This window comes from Trichoderma atroviride, chromosome 1 (genome assembly GCF_020647795.1).
Source record: "Trichoderma atroviride chromosome 1, complete sequence".
Lineage (NCBI taxonomy): Eukaryota > Fungi > Ascomycota > Sordariomycetes > Hypocreales > Hypocreaceae > Trichoderma > Trichoderma atroviride.
The window spans coordinates 4,856,156-4,878,199 of NC_089400.1; the positions used below are offsets into that span (position 1 = coordinate 4,856,156).

Genomic DNA, 22,044 nt, shown 5'->3' on the forward strand with positions numbered 1-22,044 from the left:
CGTGAGCAAAAGCTACTGAATATTGGAGTCGAGTCCAGCCGCGGCACAGCTAAGGTGAGTGCACAAAAAGAGGGCCCCTCAATGGCGGTTCCGTCCCTTTGCCTTCTCCAAAAAAGACCACAAAAAAAAGAGCGAGACGTCGACTTCCTCCTCTTTGACGCCAGATCCCCTCCATTGCCCCAGATCCCTTGCTGGCCTTGCTCTGCTATTCCCGTACCCATCCTGCTAGGCAGTACTCGTACATGCCACGATGCCTTGCCCACATCCCCCAACGCTGCACTCGCAACGTTTTTCCAATTCGGCGCCCTTTGCTGTTTTTCTGCTTGCGGCCTCTGCGATGCCACCTGATAGCGATAGCGCTGCCCTCTGCGTTGCCCCACTCGCCACCGCCCGCTGAGCGACCGCTACGGCTCAGCAGCTGCGTCTGCCAACGTTCCGCTGCAGCGCACTGTCCTCGCTGCCTTGTACCGGTACAACTGGCACCCTCCTTGTTCCCCACTCTGCGCTTTCGGCATCCTGGAAACGTTCTTGTTGCCACTCCACCCTCCCCTTGCTAGCGCGTTGTTTTTTTTTTTCCTTTCTCACACGCCTCGCCCCACTTCGCGCTCGACCATTTTGGCACTTTTTTTTTCTCTCGCTTTTTTCCTGATACAATATACTTTTTCTTTGTACCTGACAGTTCTTGCGCTCTCCAAGGGCAGATAAAATAGGAACGAGGACCCAGTTCTCCACCCCACTCGACTGTTCCCTACCTAACCAACTTTCTCAATTTGAGGGACCTGTTCTACTGAGAGCCTCATCCAATTGACCTCCACCTTCCCCAGAGCCTTTCGCAACCTCACGCGTGGGCCTCATTGAGAGTTGATAGCAACATCAATTGCAATCCTCGCCTTCTATACTCGTGACGAGCTCTCTCCGTTGTCTTCGAGTCGATCCAACGCCAATTCCTCCTCTTTGCGCACTCGCTGTCTCTCCCTCCCTTGAGGTAGACAAGAACAACAAGGACAAGAACAACAAGGAAAACAACACACAACACACGTCTCCCAGCTCGACGCGTCTTCTCGCAGGATTATGGACGGCCCTCAATACCCGACCAATGGTGTAAACACATCAGCGGCTCAAACCTACCCGTCACCCACGGCCATCTCGCCTCACCAGCTTCAAACTGGTTCTCCTCTGCCGCAGACGCTCCCGCCTCTGCAGCCCCATACCGTGGCCATGCAGCCTCTCTACGGCAGCCACCCGCACACACCGCGAACTCCGGGCACTCCAAACACTCCAAACCAGAGCCTGCCCAGCTACCAGCAGCAGACCTCGCAGCCCGGCCACCGTCCTGGTATCTACTCCATGGCTCAGAACCCATACCCTCACCAGGGCTATGCCACCTCTGCTGGTATGATGCCTCAAGCTACTACTGCAGTCTCGCACCCGCAGCCCATCGCTCCCGCGCCGTCTGGTGGTCGCGGACCTCCGGTTCTGCGCCCCATGCCCCCGGGTGGCATCATGCCCCAGCCCGGTGTAGCCTCTCCCTATGGACCTGGTTCTCTCATGCAGCCCAACTCCATGCTTCAAGATGGTGACCAGCCTACCCACGTTGTTGGATCTCAGGGCCGCCGAGGAATTCTGCCTAGTGCTCCTGGACGCCCTGCTGCCCAGGCTGCTGGAACTGGCGCTAAGAACACCGTTATCCCCGTCAAGGATGCTGATGGAAAGTTCCCGTGCCCTCACTGCACCAAGACTTACCTCCATGCCAAGCACTTGAAGCGCCACCTCCTGCGCCGTAAGTCGTTCCTATATCTGCATCATCATCTCGCGTGAATTCATTGTGTATGCTGACCTGGCCCCCCTAGACACTGGTGACCGCCCCTACATGTGTGTTCTCTGCCGGGACACATTCTCTCGAAGCGACATTCTCAAGCGTCACTTCCAGAAGTGCTCTATTCGCCGTGGTAACCCCACCGGTGCCAGCCACCTGTCCCACCCGCAGGCTCATGTCAAGAAGAATGCTCAGGCTCAGCAGAAGGCAGCTCTTGAGAACGGAGGAGATTTGAACCACTTGAATGGATTGGGTAACATGGGTGGGAACAACATTGTTCATCCCTTTGGTATTGTTCCCGTTCAGGATGGCATGAATGGCATGGGTGGTGACCAGAGCCAACTCTCCAGGTCGAGCAGCATGGGTAGACTTGATAATGATGCGGACCGGAGGAACATGACTGGGCCTGTAATGGGCGCCTCGCAGCAATATGCGGGCGACGTTTCTAGCACCATGACCAATCAACAGATGCCAAACTACAGTATGCCCCCCTGGTCAGAATGGTATTCCCATGTACGGCGGTTCCAACCCGAACCAACAGCCTGGCCTTGACTGGTCTCAGGTCTTCCAGCCCGGTGCGCACCAACCTCAGATCCATCATCCTAATTCAGCCCCTAATCATGGACAGACGCAGACCGACATCAAGGCCGAGCCTAATATGGCCGGTTAGAGACCACAGCCGAGTCCATATGATGAGGAAAGCCCCCCTCGCCAGCCAGATGCAGTATAAAGAATTTCTTAGTTCTCTCGATCCAAGTCTGGATTGTGGCTCCTCATCTAGTACCCCTCCGCATACGAAAAGCTAAGACGAGCGACCTTTGAAGACAAAAAGAGAAACGTATGCCCCTTTCGAAAAGCGGGGATTGCTGGAATAACACCAAACTGCGCTTCTAACTAGTATGCTGGTTGTTTTATGTCGTCTTCCTCTTCGTTGGAGAAAAAAAAAGGTTGCAAGACTAAAAAAAAAATCCCCCAAAATGGTAAAAAAAAAATTCGAGGGTTGCATTGAGAGGCGTTTCGATTTGATTTTATGTTTTCCTTTACTTTTACGGTTTGGTTTTTAACGCATTTTCTTTTAATTTTCTTTTGGTGTGAGAAACGCAAACGATGGAACCGCACATATTGGCGACTCTATGGGCGGTAAATCCATTCGGCTTGCTTTGCATACATGAGGGTTCGGCTTCGGTGGCGTCTTGTGTGCTGCAAATTGCATTTTCAGTACGGATAGATAGGGTGTGGAGTTGACTTTTATTAGACTTCGATCCGACATAGAAGGGAGGAATTTGGCCGACTGTGGTAGTTGGCCATTATGATCTCGTGGACTGGGCTATATAATGAGTATTGTTCCGTCTTGCGTTGCTAACGCTAGATGGCTGATGTGAAGGAACGATGGCAAAACAAAACAAAATGGGGATGGAATTTGGATGGTGGGAGTGGAGGATGGAAGGTTGGCAACTTGTTAGAGACTTTGTAAAAAAAGAAGAGCCCCCCCTGATGGTCAAACAGGGCAGAACGAAACAGAACGACAGTCAATCGCAATAGAATCAGGTTTTTCACAGCATGGCTTCCCATAGCTTGTTATGATTTCTTTCATATGTGATTCATTGACCTTGAATATTTACATGCGCTTCTATGAGCGTCGTCTATTGTGATGTATGATTTTGGTGTTGCTACTATGAAACAAGGTTGTGTCGGGTCCGACAGCAAGTTGGCTGTAAGAGTTCCCCGAGAGCAAATATACAAAGCATGGAAATTGCTAAAGGGGTGCTGCTGCTCACAATGACAACAGCGAGTGAGAATGGCCGAGAAAATATGAGACGGTGTGTATGAGGAGAGTGGAAATCACAGGGCCTATCTTCTGTCCTTCAACGCCTCTTGGTTCTTCTCCACAGTCGTGATTTTCGGCGCCATGTCACGTAGCGCAGACTTGTCCTCTTCCGTTGGCGTATATCCAAACTTCTCCTCGGCCTTGTCGGATAGGTAGAGCCCAGCGCAACCCCAAGCGATGATGGCAACACCGACGCCAAGACGGGTCCTGGGGGCCAGATTGGTATAAGCTCTGTAAAAAGTTATCAAGAAGGGGGGTGTAAGTAAGAGATTTATTTTTATGAAGGGAGGAAGCTAAGTTCTTTGCTATGATGAGATGGCTCACTTGAACATTTTTTTTTTTTTTTTTTTTTTTCCTTCAGAGGATTTTCGGGAAGATGGTGAGAGTTGGGCAATTGTGGTTGAATTAAGGTAAATGAAGCTTGAATTTAACACTCGGTCGAAGATTCGGGTGGACCAAGGTACGGAGTGATGAAGGCAAAATAAATAGACACGTGTGAATACTATTTTTGGTTCAAAATGACTGCATGGCGTTGAACCCTCCGTATCAAGCTCATGGATTGCGCATTCGTGACGAGAGAAGAAAACGATGTCGTTGAGAATGGAGTTGATGTCACATGACATGTTTTGCAACTGCTGAGAGGCTTGTACCTCTTAGCGCCAAGACTGCGCAACATGGCACTAATCTGCTAAAGGTGTACTTGACACGAAAATACACTTGGACGAAGAGATGTTGATGAAGCTGGTTTCCTCGTTTGCTGATCAGGAATAGGTATTTGTATAGAAATGAATATGGAGTTAGAATATTAGATTTGCCGAATTTAGATGGATGCAGAACTTGCAATCGTTTGGGTCAAAATGTGGTCATAGAATGAGAACTGTCACTATGAGGTTGCGAGACTTTTTTTTTGTCAATCTCGGCCTCATTACTGCGTACGATACGGCCGATGGCGATAACAATCTACCAAAAAGTAGTTATATTCTAGGTCTTTAAATGCAATGGACGCACGTTGTCGTCTGGTGTTGAATCTGAATACAAGCAAGACAGGGCATGTATATAGACGTTCCCATCAAAAGGCTGTGATGATTCAGACAATGCAGAGAGCCATGTCATTTAAAAGGTGTAAACGTCCGAATTGTCGTTGGCGTATTCTTTGGGAAAGAAGCTGCAAAAGAATTAAAGACCATGTATATAACTTTTTGTTCATTGAATGTGAAATAGCCTCTGGATTAAGTTCAAGCCTCACCCGCCGCTGGGTGGGTTTTCTCGTATTCCACAACAAGTAAACATAAGAAAAAAGAAGAATAAATACAGAAAATGGACGTAAGTGGGAAGAAGGGGCGTCAGCTAGCTACGGCGCACGAGGCCAAGGAAGCGAAAATGCCGGAAAGCAAAGGTAATGATGGAAACGAAAACGCTTTCGGCATCTTTCTTCATCAGAGGCGCAGCGTTGGAAAAAGTAGAGCAACCTTGCGGGACAGATTGGATTGGAGGGGATTATAATGGCTGGATGTGATAGACTGGGATTCCCTCCTTTTCCATTGCATTTGGTTTCCGTTGAGGACTGGACCTTTCCAGCTGACACGGCCGACGCTGCCTCACTTCTAAGCTAAGATGGTGTAAGCTATGATGCTCCCTGGCTCCCATTGTGAAATTAAACATAAGCCAGTCGCACTGCTACTATTCCGTATTTGGCTCCCGCCAGGAGGAGAAAGAAGGCAAAGATGCTTCAGTGTATTAGCCTCACTGGCGCGGAGTGATGAAGCCGGCGATTAGATGGCCTTTGGTGCGGCGATGGTTGCATGAAGCGCTTGGGCTATTGACCGCGCGAGGGAGGGGGACTCATCCCTTCCAACATGGGTACAAGGTGGCTGTATGAGCAGCAGAGGCGGCCCAGTTGAAATTGAGTGGTAACACAGAGGAGATTGCTGCTGCATCCTTTACCATTAGGGGAATGTATGTTTCATCACATTCTCTTGGCTTGGGGAGCATCGTAGGGAAGCGGCATCACAGTCGTACAAACTCGAACGCCGAGAATAGATGAGATGAACGCTTGTTCTTGGGCCGGCGGCAAGGTCTCGAGTCTCTGCAGATACCCAAGGCCCCTGTCGCCATCATGCCCCATGCCTCAATGTTTGTTTGCTGCCATCTTCCAACGCAGCGACGGACTGGTCTAGTCGCAGGCCTATCTGATCTCGGAAACGCGAGCGAGAATCCAGGGCTCATTGGCGCAAGCGAATCTCATCGATCGGCCTCGTGTCGTCTCCTTTGCTCTAATCCACGACAATAGCGCACCCGGGCCCTCTTTTCGACTGTTTGACGGGTCCCACAAAGTTAGCAGCGTCTTCGCAAGACATGGATCCCAGGGCCATGCGTTTCTCGCTCTCGCTGCTGTTTCCCGCGCTCTAGCAGCCCTACAACGTACAAGTGCACTGCGCCCATCGCATGCTGCACGCAAACGCCTTTGCTCAATTGACGCGTCCCATAATTAATTCCAGTAAAAAACGGGTTTCCGTAGCTATCTGGGTGGCGATCGGGGGTTTTTACTGGATAGCTCGGACTGCAATACGACGTCAGCATCACCCCCGAACAGATGCGCTAATCGTTTTGATATCAATGCCAAACAGGGGGGAGCTCGAGGGGAAAGAGAGAAGGAGGGCGAAATGCATAGAAAGGCTCTTTGGCCCTCTTTACTCCTATTCAGAGCTGGTGAAGAATGAGGCGAAGTACATGCAAAAAGGCCTGTGCTTTAATGAAGAGCTCATTTTGCGCGGGCCTCATTGTGGTGGAGTCTGCATGTGAATCACTCGTGGATGTACGGATATGTGCGAGCAAGCATGGCGCGAGTGGGGATTGACGCATTTGAAGCTCAGAAAGCTTAGAATAGCAGCTGTGCGATTCGTGTCTCGCCTCCCCGCTTGTTTGCTTGAGATGCCGCCAGCCTGACTGATGAAATACGAAGCGTGTGACGACCCCGAATCAGACCATGGGGGGAGGGGAAATTGAAGGCAAAGCCCCCCGCCCTTGATGGCGAACGCTGATCGATTCTCAATGCCTTTGAGCAGCGTGCCGCATGTAGACGAGATTGGCGCAGCCACGAAGGAAGGGCCGTCAATTTGGCAGCCTGCATTTCGTACGACAATGATGCTGCGGTGGGAGATGCTTCGGGCAAGTCTGGATATCAGTAGTAGTACCTAGGTCGCAGTAACAGCAGCAGTATTCGTGAGTCGCGGGCAAAGAGTGCGGAGACGAGATTGCTCAGTTGTACAAAGGAGTTTTGCTGCTACGCACAAGCGCCGCGAGGCTGAGGTCGGAGATACTTGCTCCACGCAATCGTGTTTTAGTTGTCTGCGGTGGCTGTCTCAGTGGACGCCACGTACCACCGGTCGGAGATTGAAAGGCGGAGAGGCACGGAAAAACAAACAAACAAACAACACGCCTGTCTGTCTCTGAAACGAGAGGCATTCCGCTGTGCTTCTCAGAGGCATCCGGCCTGCCATTGTGTTGTGCCGTTGAATGCACGCAAGCTCACCGTCGTCGTCATCATTACCAACTGGACGCTGCTTGAAAATGAGCAGCCCAGTCAGTGCGACTGCTAGTCGGTTCTGGCCCCCCCTGTATTTTCGCAGCACATTGAGTCCTTCAGGCCTGCTTTGCCTTGGTAGCCCGCTGCTTTTTTGACTCGTAGCGGCTTTTCAACCCCTGGGGCCTGGTGTCGGCGAGCCACTGAACGCCAGCTGGGCGCCTTGTAGCCGGGGTCTAGTCCCAGGCGGTCCCAGGCGGTCCAATCGCTGGGCTCAGCTCACGCCTTGATAATGGATGCGGCGCTGCAGCCGGCCATGCACTAGCAGGTTTTTTTTCTTTGAATTTTTTCTTCGTCCTGTGTTACGAGCCGGTAGCGTCACGACTAGGTGACGAGTAGCGCGTGGGTTGACACCTCTGGAGCCAGATCCGGGCCCGCGCCCGGTGCCACCCAAAGAGCCTGGAGCCAGGGCCCGAGAGGCTCTGAGGGCTGGGGCCTGCTTTCTAGCGTTTTAGTGAGGGAGCAGTGCAGGTCAGCGCTGGACCGGTTAGTGATAAAGGCTGGAGCATGCCGGCTGGGGAGCTTGGACTCCAGCGCCCGAGACCTTTTCCTCCCTACTTGCTTTGCATCTTGCTGCAAGGCTTTTTGCTTGTCCATCCTCCAACCCGCATCGCCATCCGCCGGCTTCATCAGTGTCGGCGTCCAAGGGCTTGGCTGATGCTGTCCGCGTCCCTCGCCTGTTTCTTTCTCTTTTCCCCTCCCAGCGGTTCGCTTCCTTTCGCTTCATCGTCGTTTGTTGCGGTGACGGCGCTTACGCCCTAGACGGCCGAGAGAGGCGGCCCCTCCAAAACCCCCTTTCGATTTACACACAGCCATGCAGCGCGTTTCTGCTTTCCTGCCCTCGTGGGAGAAGAGGAACTCCGGCAGCAGCAAGACCGGCACCTTTTTCGGCCGGAGGGCGTCGCAGCCTCCGCCTCCCAATGGCCTGGCCAAGATCAACACCGAGACGGCGAATCTGGGCGCCAAGCGGGTTCAGCGAGAAGCCTTTTGGCCTGCGACGCTGGACCTCGAGTGCGACAAAGCTGCCCGAATCCTCAAATCCTTTTGCGGTATGTGATTTTCTTTCCAAGTGCTAGCGTTTGGGATTGATTCGTTCATTTCATGTCTTGAGTCATTGAATTCAGGAACACGAAAGGCTAATTGGCATCGATTCGCAGTGGATGGCTACTTTGCCCCTACAGGTCCCGATAGCGACGCGCCGGCGTCTCCCTCTTCCACCTCGACGGGCATCAAGACGCTGGACCAGGTCCCCAAGAAGATTCCTAGACGAATAATACAAAATGCGGCCGGTATTGCCGTCTTCACATGTATGCGAAGCGGCCTGTGGATGACCGGCTCGGGCGGCTCAGGCATCCTGATAGCTAGGAAGTCTGACGGAACCTGGTCTCCGCCCTCTGGCATTATGCTCCACACCCCGAGTCTCAGCTTCATCATCGGAGTCGACGTCTACGACTGCGTGCTGATCATCAGCAGCCATACCGCGCTTGAGTCTGTCACCAGACCTCGCCTGACCCTGGGCGAAGATGTCGAGCTCCGGGCTGGAGAGACGGTCTCACTCGGCTCTGAGGAGATTGAAATCAACTGGAAAGAGCTGGGCAACACCGTGCTGACGTACATGAAGGCCCGAGGCCAGCAGCAATCGGTCAATCTATACGGATGCATGCTGTCCGAGCGCAGCAACGAAAATGAGCGCTTCTACGCTTCTGACGTCACCCACATGGATATCCTTGCCGGCAACGTCGCTCGAGATGTCGAAGAGACGACTGCTTTGAACGAGGTCCTCAAGATGGCCGAAGGAAGAACTGATTACGACTCATCCGTCATCAACAAGGTTGCCGCAGAGCCGGCGCCGAGCGATGCCTTGATCACATCAACCCCCCCCAAAAACAGCATCCATTCCCTCGTCTCCCCACTCTTCGTTTGGGCTCCCGCAGGCGGATGACCCCGACCCCTTTGGTATTTTGGCACTGGAAATGGCCGGACTTGAAATCCGCGAGGCTGGCTCTCGCATCCGGCCGACCAGTAGCTTGTTCGACATGAACCAGAACCCCATGAGCCCTGTTGCTTCGTCCAAGCGCAGCCGGCAGAGCATGGATACCTTTGTATCAAGGAGCAACCGAGGAAGCTACGTGTCAATGCGTACCATCAGGAGTCAAGTCACTGATGCCGGTACTCAGACTGACACGGGCAACACTCCAGAAACGTCCCCGAGCCCAGGTCTTAGCGGTGGTAGTGGACGAGCTTCTCCTGCTTATATTCCTGTGGTGAAGGAAGAGGATGAGGAAGAGATGGAACAAGAGGAAGAGGAAGAGGAAGAAGAGGAAGTGGTCATCCCTCCTAGATCTGCAAACAGACTCTCCAAAGATGTAGCCGTTGGCCCGGACGCTGTCGACGAAGATGAGCTAAGCCAAGGTGATACCGAATCGCTCTCAGAAAGCCTTCGCCGTGAAGAAGATGCTTTGAGTCACGGTGAATCAAGCGAAGAGGACGAGCTGTTTGAGGACGAGGACGAGGATGACGAGAGTGACGAGGAGTTCAACGACGCTGACGACGAAGACGATATCGAGGAAGAGCCCGTGGTTTTCGAAGTCGCTGCGGTACAACGTACCAGCACCCAGATGCGCTCCTCCGGCATGATCCAAGCTCGGGGTAACGTGGTGACCATCGCCAAGAGGGTGCCTCCGCCACTGCCCACACGCAGCCCCGCCAGGATGTCACGCATTGCCAAGAAAGATGCCGACGGTGAGGGAATTGACCTTCAAAGTCCCCTGAGCCAAATATTCAGCAGCGATGGCGATCTGGATAGCCAAGACGCCGATGCTAAGAGCATCATCGAGGCTGGCATCACAAAGGAGGAGGAGCAACAGCCGGAGATTGAGCACTCTGAAAGTGAGAAAAGCGATGCCGCAGAGCCCCAGCATCAGGCTGTAGCTCAAGAGGATGAGGCTTCCGAGGCTTCCGAGGTTGAAGAGCCAAGTGCCGATGAGATTGGGTTGGAAACCGGCAAGCAGGACGATGCCCTCTTGAGCGAGCCCCATAACGAGCAAGCCGATAACTCGGATGCCGCATCGAACAAGAAGAAGCATACCTCATCCATCTACACTGGCGTGACTGAGGATCGCTGGAGCTGTGACGGATCATCCGTCACCACGCCTACCTCTGAGCGACGGTTTTCCATTACTGAAAACCAGATTACCGATGATACAACCAAGAAGACTATACAAGAACGAGTAGAAGAAATTGATGACTCCCCTTCTGCACCCACCGAAGCTGCCCACACTCCCGTGGCTGCAGCCAACTAAACAACGAAGCAACTCGAAACACGCGACACGACGTCATATGGCATTCATTACCCAGCAGCCACATAAACGGCTACACGACATTATCATTGCTATTTATTATCCGCACTCTCTTTACATGTTTCTTTACCACCTTCGTTTTTCATGGATATCGACTATAATAATTGGCATGGCGGGTCTTTACTGGGATAAAGCTCTTTATATATCGTATCGAGATATATATACGGGCGGCGCTGTCAGCTTCGAGAAAGGAGCATTTGCTTGGGACTAGTATTTTTATGAAAGAAAAAAGACAACAGCGGCGTTTTGTGTACTTGGGGAATGCGATTTTTCTTTCTAATATCATTATTATATATAGATACAATGCGGTCTTTACGCGATTGCATGGAGAGATGATGGGAGTTGCAAATTGCAGAAGTTTGCTGCTGGGAAACAAGTTTTATTCTTTTTTTCGGATGTATGATTATGATGGGGAGGGCCATCGATGGGGCCAACTATGTCGCAAACAGGATACATACTGCACACGCGGCGACTATTAGCTTATTCTATTTGGAATTTCCAAATATTTTCTCTGTTGGTAATTCTAATTGAAGACAACGACAAAAGATTTTGCTGTCCTGTTGAACGCTTATAATGACTTTGAAAGGTATTGTCCATGTGAATGAATACACTACCCGAGGTATATATCTAGTCATCAGCATTCTTCTACAACTGTGCCTTTCTAAACGTTGAAGGTTTTCGATTCTGAATTGAACAAGTAGTGCAAAACGTGAATGCATAAAGCCGTAGAGATGGATCCCTATGGCGGACAGCTGCTGCTCGTCTTGACGGGAGCTGGCAGCTGGCAGTGTAAATGGAGGCCATGGAGATTCTGCTGTTTTCTCTTGATTTCTTTTGCAAACGAATTCTACCTGATTTTTTCACTCTTCACTTTTCATCATCTCTTGCTCTGCTACTCTTCACTTTTGGAATTTTCCTTCTCTAGATTTTCTCACATGATGCTTATTTCGGGCTATACCTATCACGACGGTATATAAGAACTCTAACACGAGAGAGAAAGGCAACATGATGTCAAACAACACACAAAATGGCAATGCGGGAAATGGCGACTCTGACAATGCCTGGCCAAACAATGGAAATCAAAGCACAAGTGCTATCCAAACTCCACGAAAACAGCAAAGGCAAGCCGCGATCAACGCCCAAGACGCTCAACCCGAATCCCAGCAGCAAGTTGCTGAGCCCTGGCCTAGCCTGATTGGCAGCACCGCCACAGGTCCCGTCCACGAAAACGCCACACCTACGCCACACCGCTACGGTTTGCGCGCGCGCAGAGCATCTCGAGGCTCGTTTTCGACTCCCTCGCGTTGTGGCCGCACAGCATCCCGGCAGACGCTCCAGCAGACGCTCCAGCAGCGCAACAACGGCAACGGCGGCGCGGCAGCAATTCGGATCGGCTTCCAGCTCGACTTTGGCGTGCTTTCTCAAAAGGCCGATCTTCGTCACAGAAAAGACATCAACAGCATCCTCGCAGCTGCTGCAGCCGCTCACGACACCTACATCCACGCCTACGGTCACAGCCACAGCCACGGCCACGGCCACAGCAACCGCAATACTCAATTCGCCATGGCCAGCGGCGGCAAATGGCGCGAGGAGCAGGTGCTCGTCATCTGCCCCGGCAGCAGAACCACCATGGCCCAGCTGGGCTGCGGCGAGCTCTCGCCTCCACACCATCGCATCCCCACGAGGATGTTTCGAGACGAGGAGGATTCGAACCTGTGGCGGCCGTACTACACATACAAGCGGGTGACGACGATTGACGGCGTGGAGAATGAAGAGTGGGTGGAGGATGTAGACGAGGACAAGGGTGCCGTCTGGCCAATTGAGGGTATGTTTTGTTTGTCCCCGGAATAAAGACGTGCGAAAGAGCAAGAAGCAGAAGAGAGAGAAGAAAAGAAAAAACCCGTGTCAACCGAGAGAATGGGATAGCTAACGTTTGTTGGATTCTTGTGTCGTATAGGTGGCCGCATTGTCCAGATGGATGCTTTTCTCGCCTTCCTGGACCACGTCCACGGCCTGCTCACCACGACATATCACAACACACCCATCATGCTGATGGCATCTCCGCAGTGGACGCGCCCCGACTGCGAGACCATTGCGCGGTACATCTTCGAGAAGACAAAGACGCCCGCGCTGTGCTTGATCCACAGCGGCATTGCCACGCAATACGGCCTCAAGTGGCCCAACATGACCGTTGTCGACATTGGCTACGAAAAGGTCGATGTCACGGCCATCCACGACGGACGAGTCATCAACCACATGGATCTGGGCCGGCCGCAGCCTGGACGACACATTAGCGGCGGCGAGGTCTTTACACAGAAACTGCAGCAGCTGCTGACGGACAAGAACTTCAGCCATGACATGGCAGAGCAGCTGAAGAAGAGCGGCATCTGTGAAGTGCTGCCTTACGCCCCATCCCAGAAGAACCTCGTTGTGCTCCCCGTTGACACTCCAGACGCAGCGCGCTCAGCGGCAGCCCCAAGCAAGGCAGGAGGAGAGCCTGGCGCAGCAGACTCTACAACGGCGGATGGGCCCGCGGCGGATGTTCCCAGGATCGAGGAGCCTTCTAGGACAGATGACGTCGTCATGGAGGACAACGAAGGCACGGATACAAATATTGACGATGATGGTGTCCTGGATGTGGCCACCATCGTTACCAGCGGCCAGACCAAGGAATTCCTGGCCAAGAAGGAGAAGGAGAAGGAGAAGGGCAGGCCTGGGCGAAAACCGAAAGCGGATAAGGAAGCAGAGGCGGCTGCTGCTGCAAGGCCTGTTCGACAGCCCAACTCCAAGAAGATGCGCAACACATTTTCGTACGAGGAGATAATCATGGAGGAGGTGTCCAAGGCAGTGCCTGTATCTGTAGTTGAGCTGGAGCCAACGGCCATGCAGGGTGTGGAGAGCAGCAGTGCCGCCGAAGGTGTTCCTGCGGTCGCAGCTCCAGACGTTGCGCCAACAGCAGAACCGGCGGCAGAATCGACGGCGGCGCCGGTAACAGAAGGATTGCAAGCCGAGAAGCCTGCTGAGCCCACCTCCAACGTTGCGGCAGTAGAAAGTGAGGCTGCTGCCGATGGCGCCAACAGCAGTGCAGACGCCAAACCCCCTGCCCCTGAAGCAGCAGCACCTGCAACAGGAACCGACAACGAGCCTGTTATCAAGTCTGAAGTCAAGTCTGAAGAGACAAATGTCAACGGCGATGGCAATGACGCAACTCTGGCCACGATCCCAGACTCCAAGCCCGCAGAAGCCATCAACGGCAGCAACGGCAACGACACCACCAAGGCTGACGATGCCACCGCCGCCGACTCCAACGAACCCCCCGAGCTGCGGCCGCGCAAGATCCGCCGCGAAATCGAAGTCGGCCTGGAGCGCTTCCTCTTTGCGGACCGCGACGAAATCGACCGCATCGTCACCACAATCTACCGCACCATCCAGGGCGTCGAGGACATGTACATGCGCCCGGCCTGCTGGGACAACCTCGTCTTCGTCGGCAACGGCTCGCGCCTGCGCGGCCTCAAGGACAACATCCTGCAGACCCTGCACGCGCGCCACATCATCTCGCCGTCCACGGCCACAATGTTCACGTCCGAGCTGCCCTCCAACGTCGCCACGCCCGCCGGCACCGGCGCCCAGACGCCCGTCGGCAGCTTCGCCGGCGCGCCGCACCAGCTGTCCACCAGCAGCGTCAACCCGCTGCTGCAGGCCGCCACCACGGCCAGCACCTTTGGCGTCCCCGTCCCCGGCCGAGACTCCAACTCCATCCAGGTCGCCTCGGGGTCCACGCCCGCCGTCGGCTCCGAGGCTGCCGGCCCCGCGAGCGGCCACCACTTCCACAGCCAGACGCCCACCAGCATCAAGACGATTGCGTTGCCGACGTACCTCAGCGAGTGGAGCAAAAATGGCTTCGAAGAGGCCATGTTCCTGGGCGCGCAGGTGGCTTCGAGGATAGCGTTTTGCCTGCACTCCAACATGGACGCTCAGGCTATCGAGGCGCAAAAGTCTATGAGCTTGAGCAGAGTAGATTACAAGTGAGCACTTATCCAACTTCCCTCTCTATATATCTAAACTACGCAAGATTTCAATGCTAACCAACCATTTTCTCATCAACAGCGAACACGGCCCCAAGGGTATCCGAACACACTCCATGCTCAGCTAAACAAAGCAAGCCATAAACTATAACAAATGTAACAAAAAAAGAAAATTCTTCCATGTTTCATCTGGAGTTTTAACGGACGGCACGAAATTGGGCGTGTCAGGGTGAAATTGTAATCAGTGATACAAACAAAACCGGAGGGGAAGGGAGGATTTTGATAATTCCAGAGACCTAAGGGGGGAGACGGAGCCACGTGTAGATATAAATGTTCAGATACTTTTTCCTTCCTTCTTTTCTTCTCTACAAGTTATTTCCTTTCTACCGAGAGGAGAATAAAAGGATACCATGAAATAAAATGCCTGAGCCACACAAAATAAATGATGAATTCTGAAGTCATCTTTTGATCTTTTTTGAACAGAAAAAAAAAAGAGAATTATCCAACACGCAAACTAGTAGCATATATAAATACATGTGTAAACATGAGAGGTATATCGTCTGCTTCCTTACTCAAAGCTTATGCAAAATGTTCCCATGCAAACTCCCCTCCTTTTTAGCCTTTTAGCCTTACCAGCCTCTACCATCTTGTGAACAGTGAAACAAGAGCTGGCTTCGCTCAAGATATTACCATTCAGCTGCTTTTGAGCCGTGGATATCACGGAGATACTTTCGTCCTCTTCTTCCCAATTAAAGACAGCACGGCCTGATGCATGGAGTTCCGCAAAGGGACATGGAAATGGGTGAGCGTGCGCCATGATTGAACGGTTTCTAGCCCGCTGCATTTCTGGCGGCAGCTTCTCGAGCTGCTTGATTCCAGTCCGTCTTCAACAGATAGGTATATTCAATCGTCGTAACCCTAGTTCAAGTTAGTATTCGGGATTGGCTCAATTCAACGTGCATATCACAGGGAAAAGGGAACATACAGGAATAAGCCCACGCTGACACCAGCCCATAGACCTTGCAGCTTCCAGCCAAGTCCAAAAGCCAATGCGAGCGAAATGGGCAACGAGATGGCATAGTATGAAATCAAGTTCACGGGCCCGCCTATGCTCTGTTTGCCAATACCACGCAGCAGTCCGTGGGCACCAGCGCTCATGCAGTCGAATACCTGCATGACGGCGACGACAGGCAAGATGCTGGCGACAATTGAGATGACCGTCTCATCATCGGTGAAGAGCAGCGGTAAGTGAAATCGAAGGCTGCTGTACAGTGTGAAGTTGAGCAATCCAAGGATGAAGTGGATAACAAAGGTCTGTGTCAAAGTAAGTAAAACAAGAGCATAAAGGCACCGTGGAAAGAAAAAGAAACGTACCACTTTGCCAGTCACCCTGGCCGCGTCGACAAGCCCGGCTCCAATCAAGTTGGCAACACGGGTAGAGGCAGCAATGGACATTGGGAAGGGGATCTGGTACGAGATGGACGCAATCGTCGAGACAACGCTCTGGGCCGCCAAGTAATCAGATCCGAAGCGGCTGGCCAATAGGGTCAGGATCTCGAAAGCGAGCCACTCGGCTTCCACCATGATCATGCCCGGCAGCGCCAGCTTGATCATTACCCACCAATTGGTGAGCGCACGCCGACTGAAGCCGCCCCAGCATTCTCGGCCATTGACAAACCGCACGTAGCAGAAGAGGAGCACCGGCAAGATATTCTCCGTGATGGCAACGGCCATGGGTGCGCCGACGAAGCCATACTCGAGCTTCCAGACGAGCAACCAAGTGAGGAAGACGTTGAAGGGAGCAGCAAACAGCAGGACATACGTGGTGGCCTGGAAGAGGCCCTGCGCCTGAGTGAAGCGCTTGCCGCACTCAAAGAGGATGACGCCGGGAATCGCAAAGATCATGACTCTGAGGTAGAGACCGGCAAGTCGAGCAGACTCGGGGTTGGGCACCATGCGCTGCAAGATGGGCTCGGCTCCGAAAAGCCACAGGATGATTACGGGCACGGAAAGGGTCAGCAGGAAGCATGCCATGCGCTGGCACTGCAAGCCGACGAGATGCTTGTGGCCAGATCCGTAGGCCTGGGCGCACAGAGTATCTAAACTGGTGGCCAAGCCTTGGAACGGGGCCAAGCAGGAGATGGCTTGCGACATGTTGGCCACTGATTGAGTTAGTCTCCCTATTCTTCGCTATTTCACTTTCCTTGTGTTGCAAAACTTACAAGAAATGGCTCCCAGCTCGATGGTGCCAATGCGACCAACGGCAAAGATGCCCGCAACGTTGATTGAGTATTGCAGGAAAAAGGTGACGATAAGAGGTCCACAATAGGACAAGACCGTCTTTGCTTCACGCTGCCATGTCGTGCGAATCCGTCCGGCAGTGATTGCCTCCTCCCATTGCTCATCCACGTCTTCCTCTCCCTCCACAGCGGATCGCTGTCGCCGGGCTTGTGTGCCGTAGTCACGGTCTGGATCACGGGAGAGCAGCGGCTCGTCCTCGTCGGTCTCGTCGCCGGATTCCTCGACGGGGACCTTTGTGCTAAACATCTTTCGGTACATTCGAGCGGGCAACGACTGGCTCTTGTGAGCGTGTTTCGGCGGAAGGACGTGGTTGTCTCGCAGCAGGCTGCGCTCGGCATCGCGAGATTGCTTTCGCTCCAGCGGCGTCAAGATGGGCTCCTCCAGTCCGCTGGGGTTGAAGGCAGGCCGGGCTGCTCCGTAACCCACGCCGCTGGGCCGGCGGTACATGAAGTGGTGAGGCTGGTCGGGATCGAGAAGATCATCGGCGGGGTCAAAGTCGTCGTCGGAGCAGGCCGCGATGTCTTGCGCCAGAACCTGCTCGGCAAGAGGCGAGCCCGAGCGGAACGAGGACGAAAAGGCCGGGTGCTCAAGGCCGGAGGGCCCAGAGCCGCCGTTGGGAGCGCGACTCATGACGGCTATGGTTGGTCTCTTCTACAGAGAGACGATGGAAGAGACAGAGAATGGATATTTCATGTGTTTTTTTCTTGGTTTCAACGTTTGTTGTTTCGGAAGAAAGGCTACTATCGGCTGAGGTTTCAACTATAAGAGCTCTGTTCAGCTCCCCTGCTCTAGATATTTCCAGGCCCCGTTGAGTCACACAGCGTCTGCGGATCGTGCAACCAGGGAGGAAATCGGAGAAATATATAGAGACGAGGCGGTTTGCACGAGACAAGTGGTGAATAGTCGAGGCTTTAATGTCGAACCGAGCGACGGGCAAAGCGCCACCGACAGAAGGCGAGGGTTTGGAAGAGGAAAAAGCTTCTCGCAATCGGCGCTCTTCCACTCCGGCGTGCGCCCAACTGGCAGCACAGCACACCGATGGAGAGGGAACAGGACAAGGAGTCGGAAAGATGGATGGTAGAAAAAGACGTTTGAGCGCAGCGAATCGCTGGAAGCGAAGGATTGACAAAGGGAAAAGAGAAGTTCGACAGAGGAAAGGAAAGAGGAAAAAGAATGACAAGAGGTGAGGTGATGAGCCAGAGCGGAAGCGACGCCGCCACGAAGAGCACGGCTAGTACAAGTAGGTACTGCTACTATGGCAAAGTGGTGGCACAGAGACACGGCTACGGCGCATCGGTCCTAGCAGCTGCAAAAGGCGATGCAAAAATCCTGGTGCTGGGACCGCTACGGCGGGCTAGCAGTGGTTCCCCGTAAAACTAGGGTGCTCCGTCCGGCCTGTTCAAGGTAGCATCGCCGCCAGCTTTGGTGGACAAGTCGCCATGGAGCTGCGGAAAAGCGAGGCCAGCCCACTGATTCTTACTGCGTTTGGCCGCTGCAGAATACGGGGCGGAGCGGTGCCGTAGCGGACGCAAGGGACTCGTTCGATGCTTGGCCAACAGCTACAGTACAGTACAGGACAGTAGCATTGGCGCAACCACACGGAGCGTGGATTCCAGGCAGGAATATGCCAGAGTAGCACCATAACGTAAAATGTGCTTGTTTCAAGCCGGCCGTGTACCTGTAGATGTGTGTCGATACAACTTGAAATTCACCATTGGCGGTACAAGCTGCGTGATCGCGCCCTTCACGCCCTATGTACAAGTACATGTATCTATTCCCGGCCCCATCTAACAAGATCGGCCGATGTTGATCCGATTAGGCGGGCGGCTAATCCGAACGGAAAGAGGAAAAAGTCGAGCCAGCACGTGTGCGGCCAACTTTTAGGCTCTTATAGCACTCCTCTAGCTTCAATTCTTCCCTGTCTCGGCCCGGCTTCATTAGTGGAGGAGATGGCAGTCTCACAACATACCTATAGCAGTAGGCCGGAGGTAATGTGTGCAGCTTGGTAGCTACCAAAAGTCGATATTACGTCGTCGTCTCAGAATCTTTGCTCATCCTTGATGTACTTGTATCAACCAATACACGCAAACATTCACTGCTGATGGAAATGTAGCACAATGTCTGGTCTGCGTTTCTATTAAACTTGGTCAGATATAGCCAACTGCGTATGTAGTCGATAGAGCATACTCTCGCTCATTTTATGCGCAAGCGTCAACTCTGTACTCCACATCTGGAGAGTCAAACACCAACAGCAGATATCTGAATCTCGCCAGCAGCTCCCTCCCAAAGCAGGCAAGAGATAGACGAGGAATGAAGAGGTCAAAGCAGCGTGCAAAGGTCAAAGTAGCAGTTGGGCAGAATCGCCTGCGCCACGTCAGCTGTCAGGCCTGATCGCATATACCCATCTATACATGCCCGTGCATAATTGCTGCAGACACAAGTGCAAACTCGAGAGGAAAGGGACATGCTTTTCTCTTTGTAATTCTGCACCTGTTTCCGCTGGCTGGGTGGATACATTGGTTCTACACCGAGCAATCACAGGTTCAAGTACATCTTTTGCCCTATTTTTGGATTTTTGGTGCAATGCATGTCCAGATGGATCCGGATCGACCCAGACGCCCATCAACGCCATCATAGAGACTGACCCGCCCAATAGCGAGCCTCGTTCCACCCAGACCCTTGTTCACGCCACGCTTTACATTCTCTATGCTTGATCTAATTCACGTCAATCGTCATTTTGCGCACAAAGTTAGTACCTACTAGATTATTGCACTGGTGTTGAGTTGTGGGATCCATAGTCCGCTAATCTGTAGCGTAGCTCCTCTTATATCTTGAAATGACACGCCTTGTTTACTCACTGAGGAATGCATGTGGCTACATAGATACACTACTATTGATTTAGCAAGTCCAAATCCGTGTGCCTTTTCCGTGATTCAGAGTCTTGCCAGGTCGCCAAAATAAAGTAACGGGAGCTGCTGCGGGAGCTGCCGAGCCGCCCCACTTAAACCACCACTACTAATTGATGCCATCACCGACATAGGTACGCGGTTTACGATTTCCCAAAGCTGCTCCCGTTTCAATTACTGTTGTTAGATGATCAAAACAATACACCCGTAGTACTTCTGTGTTAGAAAAAGTCATATCAATGGAAAATCAAGCATCTCATTCCACGGACACGATCCCATGACCGCAAATGCCACTCCTCCGAGAGCATTTGTTTCTCGTGGCATTCGTCGCAATATAGCTACTTTGTTATACTGTACTTTGTTTCGGCCAAGATGGACTGATTCGGGCGAAAAGAAAGCAGTAGCACGTAGGAGGTCATCTAGAGCGGACTGGTTCGCGCCTACAAGCTCATTCCGATGTGGTGTCGTTGCATATAACAGAGCGGTGGCTGGTGACATGGCAGGTATATTGCTCGAGGCAGCTGCTTCATCAATCTGAACTGGCTGGTCGATAACTCCCCATGCCTGGGTATAAACAAGCCGCAGTTTTTCCAACAATCCAACAGTCGATCAGAAATCTGTTCAATATTTTAAGCCACTCTAATCACTCGTCTTAAACCGTCTTCAGTGGCATGATAGCATCGTCCACATTAGCAACCAGCTTGAAGATCGGTGGTTGATTCATCTCAAAAAAACAAGTGTCATGAGTGGTGTGGGTTTGGATCTACTATTAAAAGACATGGAGCCCTAGCTACTCGTGCCTCCAAATACCCAGCCTGTGAAACGGACTGGAGAGCAAGTCAGCTCTCCTCTACACCATATTTTTTCAACATGCCCTCAACAACGCGTATGTTCTCCCCCCAAAACTCCATTTTTTCGGCCTTGGGTATTTTGTTGGAGCAGTACTCAGGTTTCATAAAAAGAGCAAATCGAAACCATTCCATAAAGTCCTTTGCACCCTGGCCCTCCCAATGAGCCCTCCATTTGGGAATTGTATCCCAGAAAGCGCGGCGAAGCTGATGCGCTTGCGGATACTCAACTCCAAAGCCGCTTGGAGCTCCCCTCCGGAAAAGCATTTCGAGGCATGAGTGAGCTGCAAGGAATGGGGCGCTGGCACAGAGTTCCCAGTCAATGATGGCGTTGATTTCCTTGTGGTCATCCGCTGATACTATCACATTGTGAAGACCCATATCAACGTGGAGAGCAACGATCGGACACTCCTCGACAGTTTGAGGGATTTGGTCCAATCGATTGTCCACAAATGTTTGGATAGAGGCCATGTATTCTTCCTTGTAGTCATCAATGCCACTTGCTCTCCCCAAGCTAGCAACGGCATGCTGAAGCCGAGCCTTGAGCCATTCGCGCACGGATATGAACGGCCCTCCGAGACTATAGTGCCGGTCAGGTCCGACAGTAAGGCTGATGCTACCGTTGTTGTCTGCAGCGGTCAGTTCGCCGATCTTGCGAGGCGATGGAAGGGGCAAGTCCCAGCAGGCCTGCCAAGCCAAAGCCATTTTGCGCACGAGTCCGAGCCTGTCAGCATGAGACATGTCGGGATAGACCGATTCTGCTATAATGCCGGGAACAAATTGCGTCATCTGCCTTCCGAATCCTGTAGCTTGCTGATGTTCTGCCTCGCCTGGTATAGAATAGATGACGGGCATTGGTATTACACCTGGATCATTGTTGGCTTGGACGAACTTCATGAAAGCGTCCATGGATGCCACGTTGCCGTGAAAGCGCAGCTGGACAATATAGGTAGTATCGGGCTTATCCACCACGGCTACTTTGTATGAGATGCTGAAACCTCCGTCGGTGAATCTGCGAGAGGATGCAACAGTCTCGCCTGTTGCAGCCAAAACAGCTTTTTGCATGTCCTCGTTCGTGATCTCGATCTTCTTTGGAGCTGAGGGCTTTCCACTTCGTCTATCAATTTCGATCTGGTACCTGTCGAGAGGGTTTGGTGTATCATCAAGAGGCTCGAGTGTCGTTGAAAAAGCAAAGATGCTGTCTGTGGTGCGCATCACGGCGCAGTCCACGGCCATTCCCTTACAAGGGCCGAGGATGCCTGAATAGACATATTGAAGAAGCGCATCCGCTGCCTGAAACTGGTCCATGGTGGTGGGAGACGTCATTTTGCTGAGGACGTATAGGTCGCAAAAGGGCACAAGAAGGGCTATATGTCGA

At 52.6% G+C, this 22,044-nt stretch overlaps 7 protein-coding genes across 7 annotated transcripts; 4 read left to right on the plus strand and 3 right to left on the minus strand.

Moving 5' to 3' along the window:
- Nucleotides 1-1,071: 1,071 nt before the first annotated feature.
- Nucleotides 1,072-2,368, plus strand: TrAtP1_001750 (uncharacterized protein; the record flags this gene model as incomplete). Its single annotated transcript, XM_014085842.2, has 2 exons — nt 1,072-1,780; nt 1,851-2,368. 2 exons carry the CDS (start codon nt 1,072-1,074, stop codon nt 2,366-2,368), a joined length of 1,227 nt encoding a protein of 408 aa, XP_013941317.2.
- Nucleotides 2,369-3,350: 982 nt separating this feature from the next.
- On the minus strand, nt 3,351-4,388 carry TrAtP1_001751 (uncharacterized protein). The gene is made up of 2 exons (XM_066111137.1): nt 3,969-4,388; nt 3,351-3,875 (listed from the first exon to the last, which is right to left on the minus strand). Exons 1-2 carry the CDS (start codon nt 4,265-4,267, stop codon nt 3,668-3,670), a joined length of 507 nt encoding a protein of 168 aa, XP_065967210.1. The 5' UTR covers nt 4,268-4,388; the 3' UTR covers nt 3,351-3,667.
- Nucleotides 4,389-8,041: 3,653 nt separating this feature from the next.
- TrAtP1_001752 (uncharacterized protein) lies at nt 8,042-9,169 on the plus strand (the record flags this gene model as incomplete). The annotated part of the gene is made up of 2 exons (XM_014085839.2): nt 8,042-8,276; nt 8,385-9,169. 2 exons carry the CDS (start codon nt 8,042-8,044, stop codon nt 9,167-9,169), a joined length of 1,020 nt encoding a protein of 339 aa, XP_013941314.2.
- Nucleotides 9,170-9,200: 31 nt separating this feature from the next.
- TrAtP1_001753 (uncharacterized protein) lies at nt 9,201-10,529 on the plus strand (the record flags this gene model as incomplete). The annotated part of the gene is made up of 1 exon (XM_066111138.1): nt 9,201-10,529. The coding sequence occupies one exon, from the start codon at nt 9,201-9,203 to the stop codon at nt 10,527-10,529; it is 1,329 nt and encodes a 442-aa protein (XP_065967211.1).
- Nucleotides 10,530-11,591: 1,062 nt separating this feature from the next.
- On the plus strand, nt 11,592-14,739 carry TrAtP1_001754 (uncharacterized protein; the record flags this gene model as incomplete). Its single annotated transcript, XM_066111139.1, has 3 exons — nt 11,592-12,411; nt 12,544-14,611; nt 14,694-14,739. The coding sequence occupies 3 exons, from the start codon at nt 11,592-11,594 to the stop codon at nt 14,737-14,739; spliced, it is 2,934 nt and encodes a 977-aa protein (XP_065967212.1).
- Nucleotides 14,740-15,441: 702 nt separating this feature from the next.
- TrAtP1_001755 (uncharacterized protein) lies at nt 15,442-17,542 on the minus strand (the record flags this gene model as incomplete). Its single annotated transcript, XM_014085837.2, has 4 exons — nt 15,442-15,529; nt 15,597-15,925; nt 15,986-16,773; nt 16,834-17,542. 4 exons carry the CDS (start codon nt 17,540-17,542, stop codon nt 15,442-15,444), a joined length of 1,914 nt encoding a protein of 637 aa, XP_013941312.2.
- A 3,115-nt stretch (nt 17,543-20,657) lies between these two features.
- TrAtP1_001756 (uncharacterized protein) lies at nt 20,658-21,992 on the minus strand (the record flags this gene model as incomplete). Its single annotated transcript, XM_066111140.1, has 1 exon — nt 20,658-21,992. One exon carries the CDS (start codon nt 21,990-21,992, stop codon nt 20,658-20,660), a length of 1,335 nt encoding a protein of 444 aa, XP_065967213.1.
- Between the last annotated feature and the right edge of the window lie 52 nt (nt 21,993-22,044).

Bases quoted from the DNA above. Each gene is read 5' to 3' on its own strand.
- TrAtP1_001751 (XM_066111137.1), bottom strand. From the start codon at position 4,267: ATGTCATGTGACATCAACTCCATTCTCAACGACATCGTTTTCTTCTCT. The intron at 3,876-3,968 runs GTGAGCCATCTC...AACTTTTTACAG, and splicing joins AAAAAAAAAAAAATGTTCAA to AGCTTATACCAATCTGGCCC.